General features: G+C 42.8%; 1 protein-coding gene across 1 annotated transcript in view; it reads right to left on the bottom strand.

Moving 5' to 3' along the window:
- The window catches only part of ACBD6 (acyl-CoA binding domain containing 6), a 95,388-nt gene extending 71,429 nt beyond the window's left edge, over positions 1-23,959 (bottom strand). The window contains exons 1-3 of the mRNA XM_081194516.1: positions 23,684-23,959; positions 12,920-12,984; positions 11,798-11,894 (exon numbers count right to left, since the gene is read on the bottom strand). Of these exons, the coding sequence (XP_081050642.1) occupies positions 11,798-11,894; positions 12,920-12,984; positions 23,684-23,944 (423 nt within the window). The 5' untranslated portion in view covers positions 23,945-23,959. The remainder of the gene's footprint in view (positions 1-11,797; positions 11,895-12,919; positions 12,985-23,683) is intronic.
- Between the last annotated feature and the right edge of the window lie 2,375 nt (positions 23,960-26,334).

Genomic DNA, 26,334 nt, shown 5'->3' with positions numbered 1-26,334 from the left:
CTGACCTACGTGCCCATCTCTGCAAACCTGCAATGTTGTATGATTACTTTTTCAGAAGTAAAATGGAGTAAGAAGTTCTAGATGCACTTTCGCCCTCTTGATCAGCTTAAATAAACCCCAATTGTATAAAGAAACTGAAGAATGAACAAGTTACAAGTTTGTTACTGAAGAATAATTCATCATGCAAATAAGCCCTTAGAGATATAAATTATTACACAGCTGTATAGGGGACTGCCTATTATACCAGGCCAGGCCAGGCATGAATGGAAGCTGCTCTCCAACAGTGCTTCTGACTGATCCTTATAATTGAACCTTTCAAGGACCTTCTGCATGCAAGCCATGTGCTTCAGCATTGTACTATGGCCCACTGTATAGTATATTCCTTCTCAATTGTATAGCACACAAGATATCCCGGAAGAAACTGTGTACTCATAGCGTCAGTTCCCAGGTGTAATGGCTACTTAGAGGACATGTCTACACTGGACTCCCTCTTTTTGATTTGACCATCATTGTGCCTTACATGATGTCAGACTGAATCTCCATCGAGAACAGAACTGTCAGCTCCAATTTGCAGCCTCTCTGCTCTCAAAGATCTCAGGCAAAGATCTTTCCCAGCTCTGTGAGCTAAGATCTCTAACTAGAGATGCCAAAGATTAAGCCTGGTAGAGGAAACGACCGATTTAGACACATCCAATTGATGCGTGATCGCACCCATGTACACTGAAAGTGTTCGAAAAAGGGGGAAGAACAGGGGCGGGGCATAATGGGATTGTGCAGGCTCCCCTGTTGCACACGATGACCTGGAACACAACCCCCATGCAAACTGGGGGCTGCCTGTACATGCAAAGCCTGAACTCTTCCATCAAACGATCTATGCCCCCTCCCCAAAACAGGTCAATCTCTTCCTACTACGCCTCTCAATGTGTCTGAGCTTTTCCCTTGCACTTTCATGTTTTGCTTTATTAACATTTACTTGGTCTGCTAATGTACCCCTGCTCTGCTCAGCACATGGCATGCTATAGTCTGGACAACCTCTAACTCAATGCCCTCTTCAATAAGAGCACACCTGTGACTTTACTATGAATGGCATGACTCATCTAGACTCCACAGTCCTGCAAAATCCTCTTCCATTCCTGTATTCCTGGAAGAGATTAAGCTAATAAAATTGATCTGGAACTGGGCAGAACATATAGATTCACTCAAAACAAGTACAGCAAAGTGTTCCCATTACTGGCTTAATACAGTGTATTTTTCAATAAAAGGAGCAGCTTTATTCAGGATACAATCAGATCCTGACTAGCTGTCATTGGCAATGGTGCTCCAGAGGGCTACATGTTTGAAAGCTGTGTTCCAAATGGAATGAAAATGCAGGGAGTGGTATTTTCTAACATCATTAATTCACTTCTGCCTCTCTCTCCCCCCCCCCCTTCTTATTCCTTTATACACAATGTCAAGAAATATACTTCCAAATTGTTGTCAAGCATAAAAGAGGTGCCACGTATCCCAGATCAGAGGTTAACATATAATGACAGACACATTAAATACACTGTCCAATGCCTCCAGAACCATTTTAGCTCAATCTTCTCTTTTTAAAAGACAGCAACTCAAACACAATTATAGGCTCTAACAGAATTAAAATCAAATCATGATTGAACAATCAAATATTTGAAGAGGATGGCTATAATGCAAAGCATTATATAAAGGAAGAAAACCTCAGTAACTCAAGCATTTCCTTAAAGGTTCTCTGTACTCTTAACATGAAGTCTGTATCCACTGATGAATTAAATACAGAGTTTTTCAAAATGCGTCGTCAGGAATCCTGAGGTTTCCTCAGAACCACTCAGTGGCAAAATAAATGCATACATATGGCTCTTTCAGAAAAGTAGTTCTGAGATATATTACGTGAATTATCTAAGAACCAGTCTGTCTTCTGAACAATACACTCAAGTGAAACCAGTTAAAATAAAATTTTGTTCTCTTCCTTGACTAGGAGATTTAAGAATGTCACAGAACTCAACAATGAACACAAGTAAGAAGATATGCAAGGTCTTCTGAGAACAAGTCTTTACCTTCCTTCTTGATTAACTGCTCTTCTATAGTATTCCTACTAAAACGTGATTCCAGGATGAAGCAAAATAGTTTGTTTCAAGCAGACTGAATAAAAACATCTTGTATTCATACAAATAATACCCATTAGATGTGGACATTAGGGTAAAATGAAACAGAACAGAACAACGTTAGGGGTTGTGAACCACTGAACCCCAAGCATTTTTCCGGTCTCCAAGACTTTGCTGGCAATGACATGTGCAGCACTGGCAGAAAATAAAAATAAAACATGAACCGAATGTCTCAACTGCAGCTCTTTTAATGGGTGGCTTCTTTATCCACCACAGTGGGGATGCAAATCACCCAACCCCTACTCATCAGTTGATTGAGCAGGGATCGGTGGTTATCATTCCCAGTGCTGGGTGATTTAAACCTGTCCACCCAGTCCAGTTGATTGATGAACTGATAAATGGAGAAGAAATGTAGTAACAGCGATAAAAAAATTATACTGTGGCAATATCAGAAGACTGTTAGCATTCATTCATTAGTGGTCATTATTTTACTGCAAATAATAGAAACTAAGAAAACCATGTCTGTCAGTTAAATAGGGAAGAGCTAGTTTCTTGTTGATATTAAACAGTAGAACTTAGATTCTTTGCATAATTTTACTGAACAGGAAGAGGAGGATGAAAACCTTCCTAAAGTTTCAGGTACCCTTTCCCCCTCCTTTCTATCCCAGTGTCATGACCCGGCTCTCCTTTAGGAACCAAATTTGATCAGACACTAATTGTGTTTGACAGTCACAATTACATGGCAGGGTGGAGATCTGAAGTTGGTTAATTGTGTGTGCTGTAATTGCTTCTACCTCTACTTTGCTAGTTAAAACCAATGCTGAGAGAGAGAGAGAGAGAGAGAGAGAGCGAGCGCACCTCCTTGGAAATCAGGTGGCCCAAGATTGCAGTCTCTAAAATAAGGGGATACACACCTGTCTTTATTAGGAGAACATGGACACAACAATACAGAGTGTTTCTTTGACAGGATAGTTAATGAGGCATGAAATGAGTGTCATTCCAAAGGGCTGTATCTGTAGGTAACACTGCTGCACTTCACACTACCACATCCTGAATGCCTAAAACAGTGTCGATTTCCCCATAAAAGCATCCTCCTTTATTAAAATGTGGGTACATCTTAGAGTACATGACACTTTTTATAGAATAAGACATCAGTTTACATGTAAGCATGATAAAAATAAGCATGCTCAAAGAGAGGCTTCCATTTTAGACTCCTTCTGTGAATCCACCTCTTACAAAAGGATATTGTACCTTGGTCACAGACCTCTATTAGCCTCTATCAAAAACATCCCATTTTAATATTCTGTTCTCAGCAGCACTCCTTGGCTCCGGTGAACAGCCACACCAAGTGACTGGGCAAGAATTAATACTTGGAATGATTTCAAAAGACCAATGAAGAACCGTACATTTTCAGCAAACTGTCCTTTCAACTATTTAAGCCATTCAGTGAGCTACAGCTCCAATTTATTACAGTTAAAATTCTCACAATAGTTTCCATTTTAAAATTTGATAAAGCAAATCGGATGTGTGGGTACTCTCACACCTGCCTCTCAAATATTATTAAAATACGAATGACTTCCTGAAAGAGTTTTTGAAAGTTTGCTTTCATTCCTTGTGTCCTAAGCCCCAGTAAAATATATTTTCCCCAACAAGGTATATTTGGAACTTACATTTCTGCAATTATGTTATTTCATTGTTATACTTCCCTTTCTCTACGGTTTGTGCACATGCACACATACTTTATCCTCACAGCAACCCTGCAGACCCAAGGTTCCCCAGTGAGCTCTACCGCTGAGTGGAAATTTGAACCCAGGTATCAGCAGTCTTAGAGAGCTATTCACTATGCTGCAAACACCATGTTCAACACGGCCAGCATTTGGGGGCAATAAACTAAAATCCTTAGAATCTAAAGTCTGGGTGCAAGCTATAGTACTTCAGGTTCTTATATAGAAGACTTTTTTTTAAAAAAGCATGCTGCTTATTGTACAGTGGTACCTCGCAAGACGAATGCCTCGCAAGACGAAAAACGCACAAGACGAAAGAGTTTTCCGTTTTTTGAGTCGTTCCGCAAGACGAATTTCCCTATTGGCTTGCTTCGCAAGACGAAACGTCTTGCGAGTTCTTGCGAGTTTGTTTCCTTTTTCTTAAAGCCGCTAAGCCGTTAAGAGCCGCTAAGCCACTAATAGCCGTGCTTCGCAAGACGAAAAAAACGCAAGACGAAGAGACTCGCGGAACGGATAAATTTTGTCTTGCGAGGCACCACTGTATATTGCAAAAAAAAAAAAACCTACTCTGCTTGAACTATCCTCAAAACCCAGCAAACACTAGGCCAGCTGCACATCATTCTACTAAACCACCCCAGACAACCTCAGGGGAAAGGGGGAGGGTGATACCTGGTACATCCAGGATCACCCCCTCCCTCCAGTGCCTTGTTTTCAGGCTCACCAACCATGGAAAGGCACCACCCACAGAGGGAGGACCAAGGCATCCAACAGCTGCTTAGCTGTTCTGCCCAGGGCTGCTCTCTAAATGTAAGAGAAATTTAAGATAAAAACCAAGCAAGCCGGTATCTAGCAGAAAGAAAGAACTTCCAGGAAAGGTCCTATCCTGTGCAAATCTGTTTATTAATTATTAATTATTATTATTTTAAGTTTTATTATTACATCATGTCAGTTTAAACTCCAGTAGCTGGTCTGGCAGTAATTTATTTCAATCAACTGCTAGAATGAAGATGACTGCCCTGTCATAAATAAAAGTTAAGAGTCCATAAATTTAAAGAGACATAAAATCAAAGAACTAACAAATAGCCTATAAACCCCGGCCAATTTTTTTAAAAAAAAAAAATTAAAGAGAGCAACCTCCATGTGCAGTTTTACTTACATTAATTGCAAAAAGACATTTCATTCTTTTCTTGCTATATGGAACCTATGGTTTGAGATGGCCCTCAGAAGAAACTAGGAAACAGTTGAGCAGTGCTACTGGTGTTTATGGGTACTTCAGTGCAAATTCTGACTGCAGTAGAGGGGGAAATGTCAGTCATTTGTCAAATTAGTTAACCTATTCGAGTGGTGGGAAGGAAAGAAATAGCCCTGCTAATGTTGTGACACACAGTGCATCTGACAATTTTGCTTGACAGAATGAGATCTGTAAGGCAACTGATGACTCCAGCATAGAACACCAGGTAAAAAGAATAGTTGCTACATGCTTATTGATACAGGGCCAAAACAGAAACCATTCCGGTAACGTTTAAAATTTAAAATTCCACTCAACCTTAATTCAATGACAGATCATTCGCATGAAAGGATCATATCCAACCCAGATCATGGAGAGATCTTGTCAGAGGAAGAGTCTTTGGGGGGGGGGGGCCTGCAGGGAACGCCAAGCCAACTGAAGACACTGAGCAGTGTTTCTCAAAGTTGGGTCTCCATTTCTTGTCGGACTACAACTCCCATCATCCCTGACTAATGGTCCTGCTAGCTAGGGATGATGGGGGTTGTAGTCCAACAATACCTGGAGACCAAGTTTGAGAAACACTGATATAGAGGAATCCACAGTAATTCAAAGGTAGGCTGAAGAGCCCTATCTCGGGGATGCCTCACCTGGCGCACAATAATTCCTCCCACTCCTCCCCACCCCATCACCCATGCCTCATGAGCAAAGGCAGCAGCATAATGCAACCAGAAGCCCACAGTCCCTGGAGGAGCACCCGTTTGGCTGCCAGACAGCTCCAGCGCTACTCAGGAGGAGGAGATTCAGCAGCAGGCAATGACTCCACAGAGGACCAGAAGGAGATGCTGGTTGTGAGATATAGTCACAAGCCTCTTGAACACCTTCCTCTCCAGTATTATGAGCAAGAGACTCTAACAGAATTTTCCTAAGTACCACGGCTGCTGTGCCATCCGGCCTAGTCAGAACACAGGCAAGTGCTGTCAGTTGCGTAGCACATAATGACACATGCTCGCCATATAGTCCAATGAAATGGATCAGCTCACGAAACAGTGGGAAAATGCACCTACTGGGTGTGTCCTGAAATTTGAACAATTGTCAGACGTATCTCACAATCCAGAAGTAAGCAAAGGCTGAACTGTATTTTTAACTACAGTATTATTTAGAGAATCATATTTAGGACATTTTGCCAGTTACTATATGAGAATATATGCTGTTTCTGAAGGGTCTTTCTCATGCTCACTTAACAGCAATTAATACAATAAATGAAGGCAACGGCAGTTTTGTGCATGAGTTGCGTTCCTGACCCCCGCATGTGTTGACAGAGCACGCATAAGCCTGCTCCATCCCCACTCCCTTTTCTGCCACTTCTAAGTTGTGGCAATGCACACATGCACAGCTGCACACATGCTGAACATGTGCAAAACTGTCGTTGCTTGTACAGAAGCAAACCTTCCATATATTTTGCAAGATAACAAACAGGTGATTTGGGGAGACATTCCACTAGGAAGTTTTTAAGTTTCTGGCATTTTATTGTTATGCATATTTATACATATTTCATATTGGAAAGCTTTAAAAGGAATAAAAACAACTAGGAAGCGTTTATTAAGATCGTACAGTGCAGAAACATTATGGGTGGGTTTTGAAACAATATTAAACACAGCAAGTTTTAAGTAGAAGCCTCACCTTATGACCACTTATATCAGAAAACAACAGAAAATTGAAACATACATGAAGCTTATCAAATTAAATTTTTAAAAACGTATCTGAGCCAGACACCAAAATTAACAAGACCCTCTACATAATGTAGATACTATTTTACACAAATATTGTCTTGCTTTAAATAACACGAGCAACTTTTTATATACAAAACATGCACGCAATGGGAGTACTGACAATAGTAGCATGTGGAAGAGCTGGCTTTCTTTGCAAATGATGTATCATTAATGGAGTCATTCTTGTGTTAGCAAAATAAAGATACAAGGCAGGATATAAAAGAAGCCATAGATTAAATTAGGCCATGACCCAACATATTTTCCTTTGTTCTCCTCCCAACCTCTGGTAATCCTGACCAAACCTCTATTTCTCCTCCTCACTGCAGATGATGGCTTGCTGGACAGATTAACAACATGGCATCTGTTTGCGTGACCAAACTAGAGAGACATGTGGAGTCTGGTTTGCTTGCAAGCTACAGCTTTGTTAAAACACTGTATTTACCTCCTCTCTTCCAGCAACAAAGTGTTTGCTATCTTACGTTAACTTTCATCACTGAGAAATTGTTTTTATCTTGAATGCTCTCATTTTACAATGAAAAGTCAGAGATGGGCTTGCAACAGAAACCTGTAACTTTAAAATAATTTTAAAGACAGAGTGGAATTGAACGCCTCGCTCTTCCAATCATTAGGCCTGCTTGCCAGGAGGAATGATATCTCCTCTCTTGCACACATTGTTCTGAAGGTTCTCCCAATGCCCCAGAGCCAATTTTGGGGAGTGCAGAGGGGGAAGAGAGGGGGGAAAGCCCGGTTGTGCAGTAGAAGTCATTGCACAGGGCTTCTACTGACAGGGCTGGTTAGATGAGTCCCACCCACAGGGTTATTACTGTATATCCAACTAGGTTTTACTGACAGTAGACCTACTGAAAGTAATGGACCCAAGTTAGCCATGCTCAATAGGCCTACTGTGAGTAGCACTAGCATTGAATAGAACCCAAAAGTTTGTATTTTGGGGAACCCAAGATCCAGAACACAACACACAGTTTCCATTTTGTTTAAATCACAGTGTGGTTATAGATATAGATTATGCATTTTTAAAATTTATTTTGTTAAGGATAGGGCCAAGTAAAAATGCTTTCCCTATGCAGGAAAAATGTCAGTTCTTTACATGATGGCAACAGAGCTGGTGAAACTGTTCTTGCATTTAAGGCTTTCTAAAGCGGCAGAGAAGTGGCAACCTAAAATGATTAAGATACCTTCGATCTGTGGATTTGGTTGGGAAGCACTGTGAGCCACTAACTAAATCAACACAATCCATTCTATTTGCTACCTAAACATTTCTTGCTGCAACATTGCTATAAATGCAGCACTATCTACAAGTGTTATCAGCACAGAAAGAAACTGCTTTTCTTCAGCATTATTTATTCAGTATCACGGCTGAAGTTCTAGTGAATTATGAAATTATTTGTCCGTGAAACTTCAAACATTTCAACTGTAGCAGACATTTTATTTTAGTTGTCTGCAGTGGCTGGTTGGCTACTTGATGATACACTGCCCTCTAGAGGCTGTTATACAGAAATGAAAATGGGGAAAAAACACCTCAACACAGGATTTATAGGCTAAGTCTATGTTGTGCCCTAAGCAGGTGAGCTTTTACCACTGCTTTATTTACTTTCAAGCCTGTCAAGTTTCTAACAGCACACTGGCTATTCTCCATGTTCCCCCTCAACACCACCAGCTGAAAACGCAAGGTCACATCCTGCTTCCCTAATATTACACACACTATTTTCTAATTTCTCAATAAATCAGAAAACTATTGATAGATCAAGGGCAGAGCAGAAATTATCTAAATACATATTATCTCTCTAAAAGGTTCAAACTCGGTAAATAGGTGTAATCACAAGAAACTATGAAGGTAAAACCACCCAAAGAAATCAGTTGTATGGGTGATATACAAATGCAATAAATAATATAAAACCAAACCATCAACAGAGACAAGAAGGGAAAAGAAGGCAACCACTTTCATGCACTGCTTATGAGTTCCCAGAGTCTGGTGAGCTGCTTTGGAAATGAGATTGCTGGACTAGATCAAGCAAGGCACTTAGGTTCTTAACAGAAAGATGAACAAGATAAAGCAATAAGCATTTTCCATTCCACCTTTTGTTTGGCCAAATACATCTTTAACTCCTGAATCAGTAGAAGTTCTAAACATAAAAGGAAGAGGTAACAGGTAACCCACTTACACTACGTCCCCACAAAATTCTAAATTAAAATCTGAAGTAAACAATTGCTATGAAAGAATCACAACACTATGACAAATGAACTTTCATTCACTATTAGAATCAGAGCTCCCTCTTGTGGCCTAAATGTTAGCTAACTACAATGCAATTTTAAAGGGCAATGATTTCCGAACAAGAAATCACTGAACAGAGTAGGTCTGGTTTACCAACTTTCCAGTAACTCCAGTAATTTTGACAGCACAGTAGCACAATATACCTTCAGGATATAACATACAGTTTTCAAATAAAATAATTTGTAGTTACAGTAATTGTTAGAAGAAAATAACTGGCTACGCCAACAGCAGGGCTCTGCTCAAGCCTTAGGCTATTTAATACTTCTGAACTTCTGAGGGCTGCAAATTAAGTTTACAATTAGTTCATATTATTGCTTAGTCAAGCTCTTCTGCTTCAAATCTGGTGCTATGCAAAATGTTTTATGCTAAAATACAAGCACCACAGCTCAAACTACAAGAAGAATTAAATCAATTAGCTTAATTTGCTGCCAAGGAGTGTGGTGGAGTCTCCTTCTTTGGAGGTCTTTAAGCAGAGGCTTGACAACCATATGTCAGGAGTGCTCTGATGGTGTTTCCTGCTTGGCAGGGGGTTGGACTCGAAGGCCCTTGTGGTCTCTTCCAACTCTATGATTCTATGATTCTAATTAATTATAATCAATAGTCCAAAGGTAAAACAAACACACAGAGCACAGCAGAATCTCAGAGCAAAACAGATTCAAAAGTAACAAAACAAAAAATTATATAGAGCTACAGTAAGCCTGAGTTAGCCCCTGAAGATGGTCCTTCCTGTTTCAAATGGTGAGTTGTTCTCCTTTTCTCAGTTACTGATAGAAATTTAGCCACTATCAGTGACACCTTTTATTTTACTTATGTTCCATTGTTGTAATAAATTGATTGACTGACTTACCAAAGGGAACTGAGGCACAGCTCACCTTGGGCAGGCCCTGTGATGCCCACTACCTCAGAGGAAGACTTTGAGGGGGATCAGGAATCATCAGGGAAGTCTCAAGTATTAAAAGTATTAAAAGTATTAAAATGCTCAGAAAAATCTCTCTGTGGGTTTCTGAATACAGTATTCAGTTTTAATGCTTGAAGTGCACAAATTATTTGAAGCAAAGTACTTCCGAATGCCGCAAACCCTGAAGTGACTGTTCCGGTTTGCAAACTATTTTTGGAAGCCAAACGTCCGACGGGGCTTCTGATTGGCTGCAGGAACTTTCTGCAGCCAATCAGAAGCCGCACTTTGGTTTCCGAATGTATTTGGAAGTCGAACGGACTTCCGGAAAAGATTCCGTTCGACTTCCAAGGTTAGTAACACAGGATCACACACAGCACGTAAAACCAGTTGCTCTCAAATTCACAAAAGTATATTTAAGAAGCAATTTTGTAGCAAGAGTCGGTAGGTTCCAAGCTCAGCTAGGCCTACGTTGGCTCAAGTCCTCAACCAGCCAATGGAGCCAAGGTTGGCAAAACTTAAGCTGCCCCTGAAAAAGGGGTGGGGGAGAACCAGGGTGGGGGAATTTAGACAGATCCTAAGCCCGTTCAGCTCAGTCACATGACCTGGCAACCCAGCACAAGTGAAGCCAGCAAAAAAAAAAAGGGGGGGGGGGTTGACAGCTCAGTTGGTTAGTTAGAACTCAAACACTACTTTAAAGGCTCCCCCACACTTTGTCAGCCTTAGGCCAATTCAGCCAGTGCTAGCCCGATGCCTGAACTAAGTTTGGATCTGGTGGACTTGACATTGGCTTAACTTCTGCTGAGCTTGCTTTGCACCAGCTTCTTGTGTACAGTCAAATGCCTCCGTTTTGGAACGTTTCAGCTCCCCAACGCCGAACACTCAGAAGTAAATTCTCCGGTTTTTGAACATTTTTTGGAAGCTAAACGTTTGAAGTGGCTTCCACTTAAGCAGTGCCTTGGCTGTCAAACATTTTGGAAGTCGAATGGACTTCTGGAACAGATTGTGTTCGACAACCAAGGTTTGATTGTATAGGATTGACCTCAACATCTGGGAAACTGGAGAAAGAAAACCATTTGCACTTATTGCTAAACAAGTCTGAGGTAACCAGTAACTCCACCAAGTTAGTTAGCATTATACTTCCTAGCTACTTAGCTTCCAAGGCTACACATGCTGTGATCCACCAAGAAGCAGTCAGTAGTGAACAGCAACCTCCAAGCTGCAGGCAACTTTTTTTGTTCAGTCCCAGTCAGGCAGCAAAAACAAGAAGTACCATATTTTTCGCTCCATAAGACACACTTTTTTCCTCCTAAAAAGTAAGGGGAAATGTGTGTGTGTCCTATAGAGCGAATGCAGGCTGCGCAGCTATCACTGAAGCCAGCGCAGCAAGAGCAAGAGCTGTGTAGCGCCTCTTGGTCTGCTGGCTTCCCAGCGAAGCAGGATGTGGGACGGAAAGGAGCCCTTACAGAGCCCCTTCCGAAAAATACAGTACATTATGTTACTGATAAGCCACAGTACGTGGCTACTAGGCTTGGCAAGTAATGCAGGCCAGTGGTGCAAAAAAACTTCACTGTGGATTAGACATGAGAGACAGAAATTGCCCACAAGGAACCCATTTACTTTGAAAGTGATCAGTTGCCCCAGCTGCAAAGCCCATATTTGCTTGCATCCTGATTAAAATGTACAAACTTCACAGACCTGAGGGCAGGACATTGCCTTATATGGCCTATTCAGCTACACAATGAATTTTTGAAAGATGATTATATATACCTACCTGTGGATTCCAAGTGGGGTCCAGTTTCTTCACAGTAGCGACATACTCTTGAATAGCCTGCTCTGGACTTGTATCACCCAATGCTTTCCAAGCTTCCCTGGGAAATAGACGTAAGGAAAGAAGATCCACTACTCAGTAGAGGTTAATGTGTTTATCTCTGGATTTCCCACCTTCAATTCAATACCCTGGTCAGGCTTATATACTTAATTTCACATCCATAATTAATCCATTATAGTATCCATCACTGCTCTAATTAGATTGGGGCAACCTTCTAAGTCACTCTCTGAACGCAGGGATTCATAGGAAGAGGTTTGGTGGTTCCACAGAGGAGAGCTGCTGAAATCATTATTTGAGACTTTTTTAAAAAGATCCATAGTGAGCTTTTCTTCTCTCTCACAATGGTGGTGAAGTAGTCACCTATGCAGCCGGTACCCGATTCAGATGCTAGTCATTTGACACTGACATGCAAGAATAGTTTCATCCACTGACTGGTCAAATATTGGTCACATTAATATAAATTTAAAGCAAATTTATAACAAAATTGTTTAGCTCCACAGTGAAGTACTCAGAAAATGTTTTTCCATCCACAGAGAGAATATAAGCTCACTAATTATCACTTTGGAATATTAATTTATCCTGTCTGTAAGTGTTCAGATGTATGATAAAAAGAGTACAATTTCCCCAAGAAGTACTTCTCCAGCTCAGAAAGAATGCAAAACAGGCTTCTGCACATGCACTGTTAGTGCCCCTCTAAATTTAATCTATTTCATTTAAGTCCTGGGCATTAATCACAGTTCAGACAGGGCTCTTTAAAATCCCCCAAAAGCTGTTTTTCAAGGCTCCAGGTAGTGCAGATTTTTATAAGGCTCCATGGGGTAGTGACCTGCAGGGCATAACTCAGGGAAATCCTGAGCCTTTTGAGAATGTGAGCGGCACAATCCTTGAGTTTGTTACCGTACACATTTTTTAATTTGGAAAATGATGAGGGGAGCAAAAAATAAAAATGCATTCCCAAGAGTCATTCAGTAATTAACACAAAAATGGTAACATCCTCTAAAGAAAATTATCTAAAGGACTGGGCTGGGGAAAAGTACATAGAAATCATGAGGTATTTCCACTTACCATTTCTGCTTTCCTTCAAAGTCGAAAAACCCAGGTTTGGGAGTGTTGCAGCTACCACATTTGACCTAAAGATAGAGGGGGGAACAGTGCTGGCATAAGTGCTAAAGAAATGATTATGTATTTTTGTTTGTCTTTATGGACTTGCTAACAAAATAATGTGACTTTAGCTTTTAATTTTTTCTAAGAACATATAAATTGTTTTCCCAGGTTCGCCAAATGCAGAAACACAACAGAAATAAATTTGTAAGTTCAAGGTTCTGCAGAGTGAGAGGCACATTTATATAACCCAGGCCTGGTGATATTCTGCAAGAAGTGGTGAAGATGGAGAAATACTCGGGGCTGGAACATACAATTCTGCAAAGCACACAAAAAAGCACAAAACGTGGTAATAGCCACAGTTCTGCTCTTTTCTTTCTTTTTAATAAAATTTCTAGTTCTGATGTAAATACGCTTGAAACTAGGTAAACAATGCATGTTATCTCAAAAGCAGCTCACTAACATTTTCAGTGGTTAGTGGTTTAGGGGGAAAGTTCCTGGCCCCTCCCCATCACTAGTAGACTTTAAAACAAAAAATAAAAATAAAGGCTAGGTTTTACACCAGTGTGAGAATGCTCTGCAAATTACCAGCGTCCTGGGTTGAGGGAAGTATGGTGTGAGAAGAGGCCACAGACATCCTGAGAACTGTGGCCTCTTCTAGACCATCTCTCAACCTTTGAAACTTTAGTGGCCATGCCAATTTGCACTGTGTTACGGAAAAATCTGGGTGCGGGGCTACTCTGCCACCCAGCTCGTCGGACTAGGTCCACGGGTCCCTGCGGAAGAAAATGAGCTCAGCCGGGCAGGAGCAAACTGCAGAAGATCCAAGTTTATTGTGCAACAGGTTCAAGGCGAGATTGAACAGCGAGAAAGGGGTGATATGAACTTTTGAAATTTCCCTCCATGTCCCAGAATACAGTGCAAAATACATCCCAGTTACATCATGAATACATTAAGAAGAGGTTGGGTTACACAGATTACATCACGAATACATTAGGAAGAGGTTGGGTTACACCGGATTAACATATGGAGGAGGGAGGGGGGAATATGCAGAGCTGGAGATATGCGCAGATAAGCACATCCTGAGAAGACAATGGTCCATGTATGCATAGTCTGTCACCTGGCATCGCCTGGAGGAAGGGCTTGGCAAAGTGATTTGACAGGATTAGGGTCTTGACACCTTGCTTGAGGGATTATGAAGGACAGGGGAGGTGTCATGGGGTCCTAGAGAAATTGAGCAAATTGGCACGTTGATTTTCTATGAATTTTATAGATTTTAGTCCCTTTTGACATTGACAATTGGAAATAAATGGATATATTGTAGCGAAGAAGGAGGTGAAGAAGACATGTCCCCCCCTTCCGTATCAACTGTCACCTGTTAGTAAAATAAAATATATTTTTAATAAAGCACACACAGCCCTTCCTATAGAGTAGATTTATCAACAATAAAAAAATTACCTATTAGAACAAGCGCCTATCATTCCAGGAAAGGAATTCCTTGCTAGGTAACAGCCAACAAAGTGTTCATTCAAGCAACCACGTCTACCAGCATCACATCCGTCTAGAACTCTTACAGGTAAGCTAGGGATTGCAAAACCCCAACAAGCCACATCTTCATTATCTTAACTCTTAGGAAAAAACATTTTAGAAATCAGCTGAGCAACTCTTGTCAGGTCTGTTCACACAGTCAGACTCTGAAATGACCTCCAGTAAGTGGAAAAGTTAAGTAGGTGTTTGTGCTATTTATCCTGAACTGCTTAAGTAAGCAGTGTCTTAACAAAGTGCTCAGCTGTTACTGTCATCTTTTTATAGGGGCTGTTCTCTCTTAAATCACAGTTTGTAGAGAAAAGAAACAGACGTCAGGAAAAACACAAATGCAGCACTAGGGACAGTGGACTGACCTGAGTCAGCACCTTTTATTCAATGGAGGTACTAGTCTCTGCTAAAGCAATATTTTATCAGTCTTTTATGCAGATTATATGATTAAATTGAGAGAAAGAATGTTGAAGAGTAAAGTCTTGCCTTAAATCAGTAACGATAGAAATCTAAAGCTATCAAGGCTTCTTCTTGTATTAGTTGATTATGCAAACACTGATTCCTGGAGTCCCCAAGCGGTGCCCACAAACACCCTCCTTGCACCTGTTGTAGCCCCCTGCCCCTCCTCAATTTTATAATTTTAAGAACATTTTTCAGGGTTTATTTTAACCTTTAGCTGCCTTGAAAGTGAAGTGCAGGCATTCGGTCATTCACCCTTTCCCCAGAATGCAGAGTCTCACTGAGCCCAGAGGTAGTCTTCAGAGGAAAGAGGGTGCAGCTGGAGCGCTACCTTCTCTTTGAAAACAAAAGCAAAGCAAAGCAGGCCCTGCTGCTGCCTAAGTTAGGAGGCAAGGAGAAAGACAGGGGGTGTTTTGCCTTGGTGGGGTGCAGGTGCATTTTGCCTGTTTTTTTGTATTTCTAAAATGAAGATGCTCTGTTTGGGGCTGGGGTCCCCGCCTTTTGGGGTTGCTTGGGGGTATTTTGCTCATTTCATTGAATGCACTCATATACACATGTTGCATGTGGTTGTGCAGATTTCCTCAAATCAAAACAGAGTCTATAAGCCCAGGATACAAACTCTAGAAGCCCATTTGTTGTTATTATAGTACCACCATGTACTTGAATTACAGGTTTTTTTAACAGCGCAACAGCAGTTTGCATTGCCGTGCCAAATATGAGAAAAGTTCTTCCGAAATGCGGCCAGTGGGCAGTTGCCATCATACTGTAATAGGCAGCTAGTAATGGCATATAATTCAGGTGTCTGCACTGAGGCTGATGTACTTTACATTTATGGAGCATATATGCCCATACTTCACCAGACAATGATTGTTGTATCCCATAAAGTCAATGAGGCAGTCAAACACTGCTTGCAGACTACTGAACAGAATTAGCCTTTCAGAACCTCTCACCAGCCCATTTCCAAACAAAACTCAAAATGCAAGTTTTAAAGCCCTTGATATCTTGAAACAGTATCTGCAGCCCAACCTGCGTGAACCTGCTCAAATGCTGAGATCATCCTCAAGATTGCCCCAATTCTGGAGGCTTGATGGGTAGCGATCAACAGCTTTTTCATTTGTGGTACTTGTCTTATGGAATGCTGTTCCCAGGAAGGCTCACCTGACTCATGTCTTTCTGGTATCAGGTAAAAAAACTCTATTCAAGTCTGTTTAATCAGCTGACTCTGGTTTTTAGTCACTACAGGCATTTGTTCCAATTTACTGAAATGTTGTCTGTTTTAATTTAACTCTTTTATTCTTCTTCCTGTGTGTCTAGTTTATAAGCTGCCCTGAAAATGGAAATATTGAAGAGCACAGTATAATTTTTTTACTTTTCGCCCAGGTTTGATTCTTTGCTAAATACTGAGTTATTTGCTTTTCTCCCGTCAAACCAGCATTGTCAACCTTCCATACAATATAGACACAATCATTCTGACAAAAAACAAATGTTAAGCGTATCCTACAAATCTGAGGCAGGACAACACAATTTAATGGGAAGGGAGTGACTACCACATTAGCAAGTTATTCATGCCACTTACCAAGGCTAGAAAAGTCCCGTGGACCTCAGATGTGCAGTGCTATCCTAAGATTTGCTCAGCAATAAGCCTCATTGTGTTTGATGGGGCTTACTTCCTAACAAGTGTGCTTAGACCTGCAACCTCAGAGGCAGGAAATGAGGAATTTAATTTTTTTCATACTTACACAAGAGGGTCATATCATTGCAGGAGTGTTTTACACAATAAAATGAACAAGGGCTCTGAGACGTATTTTGATTTTATCAAATAATCAATAAAAATTAATTTTTAAAATATATCAGATGACATTGTAACATAAGACGGTACAATTTTAACCATTCTCATGAATGTGTGAATTATTTCAGGCTTAAAGAGACCTTAAACCTGTACAAAAATAAATAAATAAAAATTATTTGAAAATTACCTCAAAATCAATTTATTTTATAACTTCAAAAACACCCTCCTTATTTTTAAACCATAACAAGTACACAGTTAGCCCATTCTACAAGAAAAGTATGAAATATGTTAGTTGTGGTTTGCATGCTATGGGTTATCAAACCAGGAATAAAATGACAAAAATTCACTTTGAATGGTCAGTAACCCTTTTCTGTGGCTCTTAAGACCATTTTTATACCTTACTTTGAAAGAGACCACAATTAGCTTTATTCTGATACCAAAATAAGCCCAATCGGTTGAAAAATAAATGAAACAGGAGGTTTTTTTCTACACTGACGCAGAAATTCCATTAGCCTAAATTGCACGAAAATCGAAATTTTCAAAAAATTCTCCTGCGCCCAATTTTGGACCAAAAAAAAATCTTAATCTTTTGCGCTTATCTCATAGGTATCTACACATTTATTTATTTTTGAAGAAAATCTGTGTCGTGAAAGCACATGGCACCAGGTGATTTGGCGTGGAATGACCCAAGAATCACACCTAAGGACTTAAAATTCTGCCTATAGCCACAAGGAACAATGTATAAAATAGTAAGAGACAGTCTAACAAAGCTGACATGTGCTCGAGAGCACTTCATTCATTTCCAGGCTTCACTGCTTCCCATCACAGTTGGGCTGGCTTCGGACATTTATTTTCAATGTTTTTTCCCCCTTCCCCACATCTCCACACTGTGCAAAGAGGCAAAAATCTAAAATAGGGTATCACACCATTTACCAACAGGCTTTGGGTTTATTATGCCTGGAAAGCACAGTCCATTGCTGCATATGAACAGATTTCTTCATTCAGAGCCACACTGTTTTGTAGAAATACTGTATTTTCAGGCAAAACTGCTAACTTTCGTACCAGATAAAATGCAATACTTTCTTCAAAGAGAGCACTTTTTTGCTGCATAGATTGTAATCACACAAATGCTGTGGACACCAGTGTATTCTCACAGTCAGTGCAGTGTAATAATCATAACGATGATGATTTATTTATATGCCACCCATCTGACTGGGCTGCTCCAGCCACTCTGGGCAGCTTCCAACAAATTATAAAACCACAGCAAAGTATCAAACATTAAAAACTTCCCTACACAGGAATGCCTTCAGATGTTTTCTAAAATTCAGATTGTTGTTTATTTCTTGACATCTGGCAGCAGGGCGTTCCACAGGGCAAACACGACTCCTGAGAAGGCCCTTTGCCTGGTTCCCTGTAACCTCACAGTGAGGGAACTGCCAGAAGTATCTCCCCGTGATACTCTCACCATGGAGAAGGGGAAGCACAGTTGAGGCAAAGCCCTGGCTGAATACTCAGATAGATGGTCTTACCTCCTCACAAACACTTACTATGCACTCAGCAGTTCAAGAACAGTGCACTCCAGTTCCTGCCTATCACTTGCTACTCTGTCCATCACTTTGTTCTCCAGAGGCCTCTCTTCCACAGGTACAGGTTTTATCCCACAGCTTATTCATTGCAGGCTAAGAGGGAGACTCTCCTCATGACCAGCAGAAATGCCTAGGATGCGCCTAGCTGTCCCTCTGGGTTAACAACCTACTTGCTCCATGCAGGTTTCTGTACTCTTGCAAGCTCCATCACAGTTATGCAAGCGGAGGTGTTCCTGACCTGGAGCTGGTCCCACATGGAAACCTACATGCTACCTTGTTAACAGTCACTGTCCAAGTTCCAACGGCCATGCTAGGGTAACCTAACACTGCACTTGTGGCTTCTTAGGATCTCCTCCATGCCAGACACTAATCAATGAAAGGTGCTGACAGCGTTACAGTGGTACCTCGGGTTACATACACTTCAGGTTACATACGCTTCAGGTTACAGACTCCGCTAACCCAGAAATAGTACCTCCAGTTAAGAACTTTGCTTCAGGGTGAGAACAGAAATCATGCTCTGGCAGTGCGGCAGCAGCAGGAGGCCCCATTAGCTAAAGTAGTGCTTCAGGTTAAATATTTAATATTTAATATTTATTTATATATTGCATTAGCCATGTGGCCATAGCATGATATACATTAAAATAACAGCATAAAATGGGGGTGGGGAGGTAAAGGTAGATATCGTCCTGGGCGATTACTTAGAGAAAGAAAGAAAGGGGGGAAAAAAACCAAGAAAAAAAAACTGCTGAGGCTGGAGGAGGACCGTTAAAGGGTCCTTCAGCTCCTCAGATTTGTCCTAACTCGATTGTCCTTGTACAATAAGGCTACTTGGAATTTCGTTCGATTGTGCGGCATGTCGACTGCAGCTGTGGTGTTAAGGAAGAAGTTAGTGCCGCTTTCCTCTTCATCACACTAAGCAGGAAGTTAGCTGTCATCTCGGTAATCCAACAATCAGAATCCTGCAAAAAGAGGGACACTATCCCTCTTCCCGCTTCAGGTTAAGAACAGTTTCAGGTTAAGTACGGACCTCCAGAACGAATTAAGTAGTAACCTGAGGTACCACTGTACATGATTTGTTGCTGGGAACCGATATATAGCAATCCCTTCCCCAAATATATTCTGCCCAATACAATCAGCTAGCCATAGTATTGTGAGGACACAAGCAGAAAACTTCATGGGCTCAAGGGCACACTGCCCCTTCCTCTGCTCACTCAGCCTATCAGACAAAATAGCAGTGGAGAATGGATATAGGTTATCAGCAAAAGGGTTGGGTTAGCCCAGCCTTCCCCAGCTCAGTACCTTCAGATGTTTTGGACTATAACTCCCAGCAGCGTGGTCAATGGTTGGGGTGATGGAGTTGTGATCCAAAACATCTGGAGGGTACCAGATTGGGGAAGGCTAGGTTAGCCCGCATATGGGCCAAACTATGTGAGAGCTGGACCATAAAGAAGGCTGATCGCCGAAGAACTGATGCTTTTGAATTATGGTGCTGGAGGAGACTCTTGAGAGTCCCATGGACTGCAAGAAGATCAAACCTATCCATTCTGAAGGAAATCAGCCCTGAGTGCTCACTGGAAGGACAGATCGTGAAGCTGAGGCTCCAATACTTTGGCCACCTCATGAGAAGAGAAGACTCCCTGGAAAAGACCCTGATGTTGGGAAAGATGGAGGGCACAAGGAGAAGGGGATGACAGAGGATGAGATGGTTGGACAGTGTTCTCGAAGCTACAAACATGAGCCTGACCAAACTGCGGGAGGCAGTGGAAGACAGGAGTGCCTGGCGTGCTCTGGTCCATGGGGTCATGAAGAGTCGGACATGACTAAACAACTAAACAACAACAACATGGCTCCTTGCAACACTCATTCTGATCGTCTCATGTGCAAGTTAAGGGGTTATATCTTGGATTTGAACTTGGAAACTTATGCAAGTAAAATGTTCCACCAAGTTAACGGCTCGTCTCGCAGCTCCTCTGCTCTGTGATGGGGGACAGAGGAGAGAGACAGATTTCCCATAGGTGTGGATGATTCCTGTCTGGTGCTATGGCTGTGTGTAAGTAGAAGTGTCTTGTGGGTTTGAATCCCAGGAGCGACTTTTTTTTTTGTTATTGACATTTTTAAGTTACTTTGGCATGCATGCAAGAAATGGATGGGGCTATATTCATGGGGCATGAATTACCACTTGTGTTTTCTGGCCCTCTGCACTATGGAGTGACGCACTGAAGGCTGCTCTCGTTGGATGTTCTGGCCTGTTTAGGAAGAGTACCGTATTTTTCGCTCTATAACACGCACCTGACCATAACACGCACATCGTTTTTAGAGGAGGAAAACAAGGGAAAAAATATTCTGAATCAAACAGTGGACGTATCATTTTTGTGCTTCATGCTGTGGCCACAGACATGTGATCTGATGGTGAATTTGGGGTGACCCAATGCAAAAATCCTGAGAATCCCTGTGGATCCATGCTTTGTAACCACGTTTTTGCACCATTGCAGCCCCAGGCAACAGTGGGTGCGTGATTTTTTTGGGGGGGGGCAGGCTGTAGCCATGGACATGCTATGTGCTCTGATGGTGAATTTTGGCTGACCCAATGCAAAGATCCTGAGGATCCATGTGGATCCATGCTTTGTAACCACGTTTTTGCACCATTGCAGCCCCAGGCAACAATGGGTGTGTGATTTTGGGGGGGCAGGCTGTAGCCATGGACGTGCTGTGTGCTCTGATGGTGAATTTGGGGTGACCCAATGCAAAGATCCTGAGGATCCATGTGGATCCATGCTTTGTAACCACATTTTAAGTGGGGAGGGAAGGAAAAACACAGAAGGCTAAGAATGCAGGAGAGGGCTATAACGTGAGGAAAGGAAGGCAAAAGTTTTCCCCCACCCAAGCCAGCCACTGTTTAAGGATTTCATCCTTTTAAATGGAAGAAAGCATATTTGAATGCTGTGTGTCCCCAAAAACAAAAAGCAGGAAGTCAAATCAGAATTTTAAGCCGAACCTGTAATCTCTCTTCCCTTCACATACATTGTTCCCTCCGGAGCAGGGACAGGATAGAGCGACGCTCTGCTTTCCTCTCTACTTGCCTGGAGGGGAGGGGCTTTCCCTGCTCTTTGTTCGGACGCTCTGCTTTCCTCTCTTCTTGCCTGGAGGGGAGGGGCTTTCCCTGCTCTTTGTTCCGTTTGAGCAAACACAGCAACGAAACAGAGCAGGGTGGGCAGTAAGACCCTGAGGCAGAATGCAGGAAAGCAGCAACTTCCTGTCTCACGGAGCTCCCTTCTCCCTGAAGCGCGGTTTGATTTTTGCTTTATTTTTCGGCTCCAGGGACCACACATTCGCTCCATAACACGCACAGACATTTCCCCTTCCTTTTTAGGAGAAAAAATCTGCGTGTTATAGAGCGAAAAATACGGTATTTTCTTCCTGAATGGAAGTCTGTGCACTCTCTACAGACACCTTGTCCAAGCAACTACGTGAATGATCTGTTACGTTTCTTCTTTTTCTTCCCACTTGTGTGGGTTGTGCTTAGAAGAACAGTGGTTGTGACAACATAATTTAAATGGGGATTTAAATCCATACCTAGAGAGATGTCTGTGGACTGGCTCTGATGGAATGGGTGTGATTAGGCATTGTCCTGCATATTGCATTCGATGCAATATACTGTGTGTAAGTTCATTGATTACCTCATCCCCTGCTGAAAATAACAGAGCAATCCTAACCAGGCAGATATACTGGTATTTTCCCTGGATAAACTAAGCTATACTGAACTGCTTGTGGCTGGGGCAGGAGCAGCATAAACCTCCACTTTCTGCCTTCCACAGGGTGAATTTTAGTTACAATTGCATTTTTTGGTGGTGTAAGTTACACCAAACTCTGCGGACAAGACCAGTGAATGAAGGGAGATGGGATGCAGCATAACTTTCTGTATCCTACCACCCTCTTCTTGGGCCATTTTACACCAGTGTAACTTCCACCAGCAGGGCTTTTCTTCTGCCAGTAGATACAATGGGGTAAGTAACTTACATCAGCTGAAGGCCAATTCAGCCAGGAAGTGGGAAGATACACCACATGCACACCTGGGGGCGAGGACTGCACCATAAGCCTTAAAACACGTATCTGAACTGAATGCACATTCTTCCTATTTAACTCTTTCTCCCTCTTCTTCCCCTGCAACCTTCATTGGTGGGTACTTGTGTTCCTACTACCAAGAAGCTTGCAATCTTTCCTTCCTTTCTCCAGAAAGTGCTATGCAAAATAGGCTGCAGTGAGAAAAATAATAATGGGGTGGGTAGCGCAAGAACAGGCTAAGATACTTAGTCATAAGTTTATAGTTCTAACCATGACAAACCACAGGCTAAGGTCAATGCTACACCCACCTACCCACACACCCGCCCTATGAAACTCTCAAGTAAGTCTGCAGCCTGACAGCTTGGCCACACTGGCTTCGCAAGGCCATCCTATCTAACAGGCCAACCCACGGAGATGATGGTGATGACGACGAACCTATCTTCATTTCTATACCACATTCTGTTTTTAAACAAAAAATTAACAAAGTCTCTAAGCAGTTTACACCCTTCATTAAAACATCAAACAATCCAGAATAAAACATTATTCGCAGAACATAAAGCAACACATTCGAAGAAGCACCGTTAACAGGAGAATAAGGCATTTTCAAAGACGTCTATGACGGCGTTTCGCCGGTGGCAGAAGCCAAAGTGGAACCGCCATCTACATTACGGAGGTGAGATGAATAAATGGGGGAATTCAGTTCATTTGGGTATGCAGAAAATATTTTAACAATGAATTTAAGGAAGCGCAGAAAGAGGGGGAAGGAAAGTCAAGTTTTGAAATGTTAAAACAATTATAGAATGATTGAAGTGTATAAAAATGAAAATCAAAATACATACAGTGGTACTTTGGGTTAAGTACTTAATTTGTTCCGGAGGTCCGTTCTTAACCTGAAACTGTTCTTAACCTGAAGCACCACTTGAGATAATGGGGCCTCCCGCTGCTGCCGCACGATTTCTGATCTTAACCTGAAGCACTATTTCTGGGTTAGCGGAGTGTGTTACCTGAAGCGTATGTAACCCGAGGTACCACTGTAAATAAAAATAAGAAGAAGCGGAACCTCCACACTCTGGGGCAGCGTACCTCTCCTCTGAACACACGAGAAGGGCAAAGAGCGTGAGGGGCTCTTCCTCTCCGGGTGGTGGGTTCGAGAGTCCTACACTGGGCACAAAGATTGGAGGAAGGCGGGAGGGCGGGGTTGGACTAGATGACCCCCGGGTGTCCCTGGGCGGTTCTCTGAGAGGCAGAGCGTGGGGAAAGAGGGCGAAGGAAGGCCGGGCCCGAGCGGAGCCTCACCTGCTTGTACCTGGCGTACAGGTAGAGCAGCTGCTCCCGGCTGGCCGACCCCGCCAGCGCCGGCACCCGCTGCGCCGCCCGCTCGAACTGCTCCATCGGCGGAGGCGACGACGAGCGGCTCCCGGAGTCGGAGACCGGGGACTCCCTCAGCCCCGCCGCCGCCGCCCGGCCGCCCTCACCCTCGTCCGCCGAGCTGGGGTCGCCGCCGCCGCCGCCTCCCCACTCGCCCGCCGCCCCATTGGCCGGGAACAAGGAGGCCATGACCCGCCCGGCCGCCGCCTCAGCGCCTCAGTCAGTCCATCCTCCTCCCGCCTCAGAGCCAGGCCCCGCCCACTCCCGCTCGCGCCCAACGGCCGAAGCCACGCCCAGCCGCCCCCGCGCGTGCGTCTCACGCGGGCGCCCAGGTGAGGCACCCAGCCACCGCGCACGCGCGGGTCCGGAGCGCGTAGAGATACGGCGCCGCGACGGAAAGAGCTTTAGAATAAGTCCGAATGAACCCCCGGAACGTTCCTTTCCAGCCTCAACGTTTCCTTTCCCGGGGTCACTTTACACCGCTGCGCCGGCTCCGCGCCGGGGAAGTATTATCCTCTTATTGGGAAGAGAGCGGGGAAAACTCTACCATACTATGAGTCTATGGTTCGGCGAACTCAGTTGCGGGCTTTGAGGCCTAGACTTCCGGCGGTGACCCGACGCTCCTTCCTGTCCCCCGCGCGGAGCTGGTGCAATGGGGTAAAGTGACCCCGGAAAGGAATGTTAGTGCTGGAAAGGAACGTTCCGGGGTTCATGCTTAGGCCTTAGGGGTTTTGTGGGAGAGGGTTGTCGCTGTTATTGCTGGGGGGGAGGTCTTATTATGATTTATGTGGAAATGGTTCGGTTTGGTTTTATAATATCTGGTGTTTTTATTTGTTGTTTATTGCTACTTTTCTTTGTCTTTGTCCATGGAAGAAATGGAGGCAGTGAGAGATTTTACTTTCTTGGGCTCCTTGATCACTGCAGATGGTGACAGCAGTCACAAAATTAAAAGACGCCTGGTCCTTGGGAGAAAAGCAATGACAAACCTAGACAGCATCTTTAAAAGCAGAGACATCACCTTGCCAACAAAGGTCCGTATAGTAAAAGCTATGGTTTTCCCAGGAGTGATGTATGGAAGTGAGAGCTGGACCATAAAGTGTTGGCTATTTGCAGTATGGTAACGCTGCAGAGAGCTTGCTGGGGAGACCATGCATTAAAAAGAAAGGACTCAAAAAGTACTTAAAGAAGGTTTTAATAAGAAAAACAAAAACTCCATTTACACTAAATACATCAACAAACCAGACCCAACCACCAACCCATCCCCCAGGGTAATGGGAGAGCTAGGTGCCGCTCCTTATATACTACACCCAAATGCTGACACAGCTTAATCAATACAACTCAGCAGCACCTGCTATGTCTCACAGCTGTAAAGCTGGGTCTTGTTAGTTTGTTCTGGCCCTTGCTCTGGCCCCTTAAAGACATACACATCGGGTGGAACAATGATGAACCTTTACATTTAAAGAAACCATTCAACATAAATAAGGCTGATCACCGAAGAATTGATGCTTTTGAATTATGGTGCTGGAGGAGACTCTTGAGAGTCCCATGGACTGCAAGAAGATCAAACGTATCCATTCTTAAGGAAATCAGCCCTGAGTGCTCACTGGAAGGACAGATCCTGAAGCTGAGGCTCCAGTACTCTGGCCACCTCATGAGAAGAGGAGACTCCCTGGAAAAGACCCTGATGTTGGAAAAGATGGAGGGCACAAGGAGAAGGGGACGACAGAGGACGACAGAGGTTGGACGGTGTTCTTGAAGCTACCAGCATGAGTTTGGCCAAACTGCGGGAGGCAGTGGAAGACAGGAGTGCCTGGCGTGCTCTGTCCATGGGGTCACAAAGAGTCGGACACGACTAAACGACTAAACAACAACTACTTTTCTTATATTTGTAATTGTGTACATTTTTCTTGTTGTAAGCCACCTTGATCGTGGTTTGAACTATGGAAGACGGCATACAAATAAAATTGTGTGTGTGTGTGTGTGTGTGTGTATGTATATATATATATATATATATATATATATATATATATATATATATATTTGCTTTCGTAGATTTTCACGGGTACAGGAATGCAGGTTTTGGTGTCTTCGGGTGTCTTCCCGTGTAAGAGTTGGGGTGTCTAGGCGACGTTTCGACGAGGTCTCACTCGTCATCTTCAGGCTGGTGCTTTCGGCTTCTTGTTACTAGAACAGAGCTCTGTTCTAGTAACAAGAAGCCGAAAGCACCAGCCTGAAGATGACGAGTGAGACCTCGTCGAAACGTCGCCTAGACACCCCAACTCTTACACGGGAAGACACCCGAAGACACCAAAACCTGCATATATATATATATATATATATAATTTCCATCCATGACAAAGGATTGGCAGGATATTAACAATATAAGCATATAAACAAATATATAAATGAATGTGTTTATAAATATATAAACAAACAAATGGACTCTGAGCATTGTTGTACTTGAAGCCTGTCACCACAATTTAGAAATGGCCTATCACTGCAACCAAACAAAACAACACAGTATAAAACACATTTTTTACAAATGTTCATTTGGCACAACAGAATACATTTCCAGCCAG

The sequence above is a fragment of the Podarcis bocagei genome, assembly GCF_964188305.1.
Source record: "Podarcis bocagei genome assembly, chromosome: 5".
NCBI lineage: Eukaryota > Metazoa > Chordata > Lepidosauria > Squamata > Lacertidae > Podarcis > Podarcis bocagei.
Note: the sequence above shows the minus strand (reverse complement) of the source record. Positions and strands in the feature narration are given on the sequence as shown.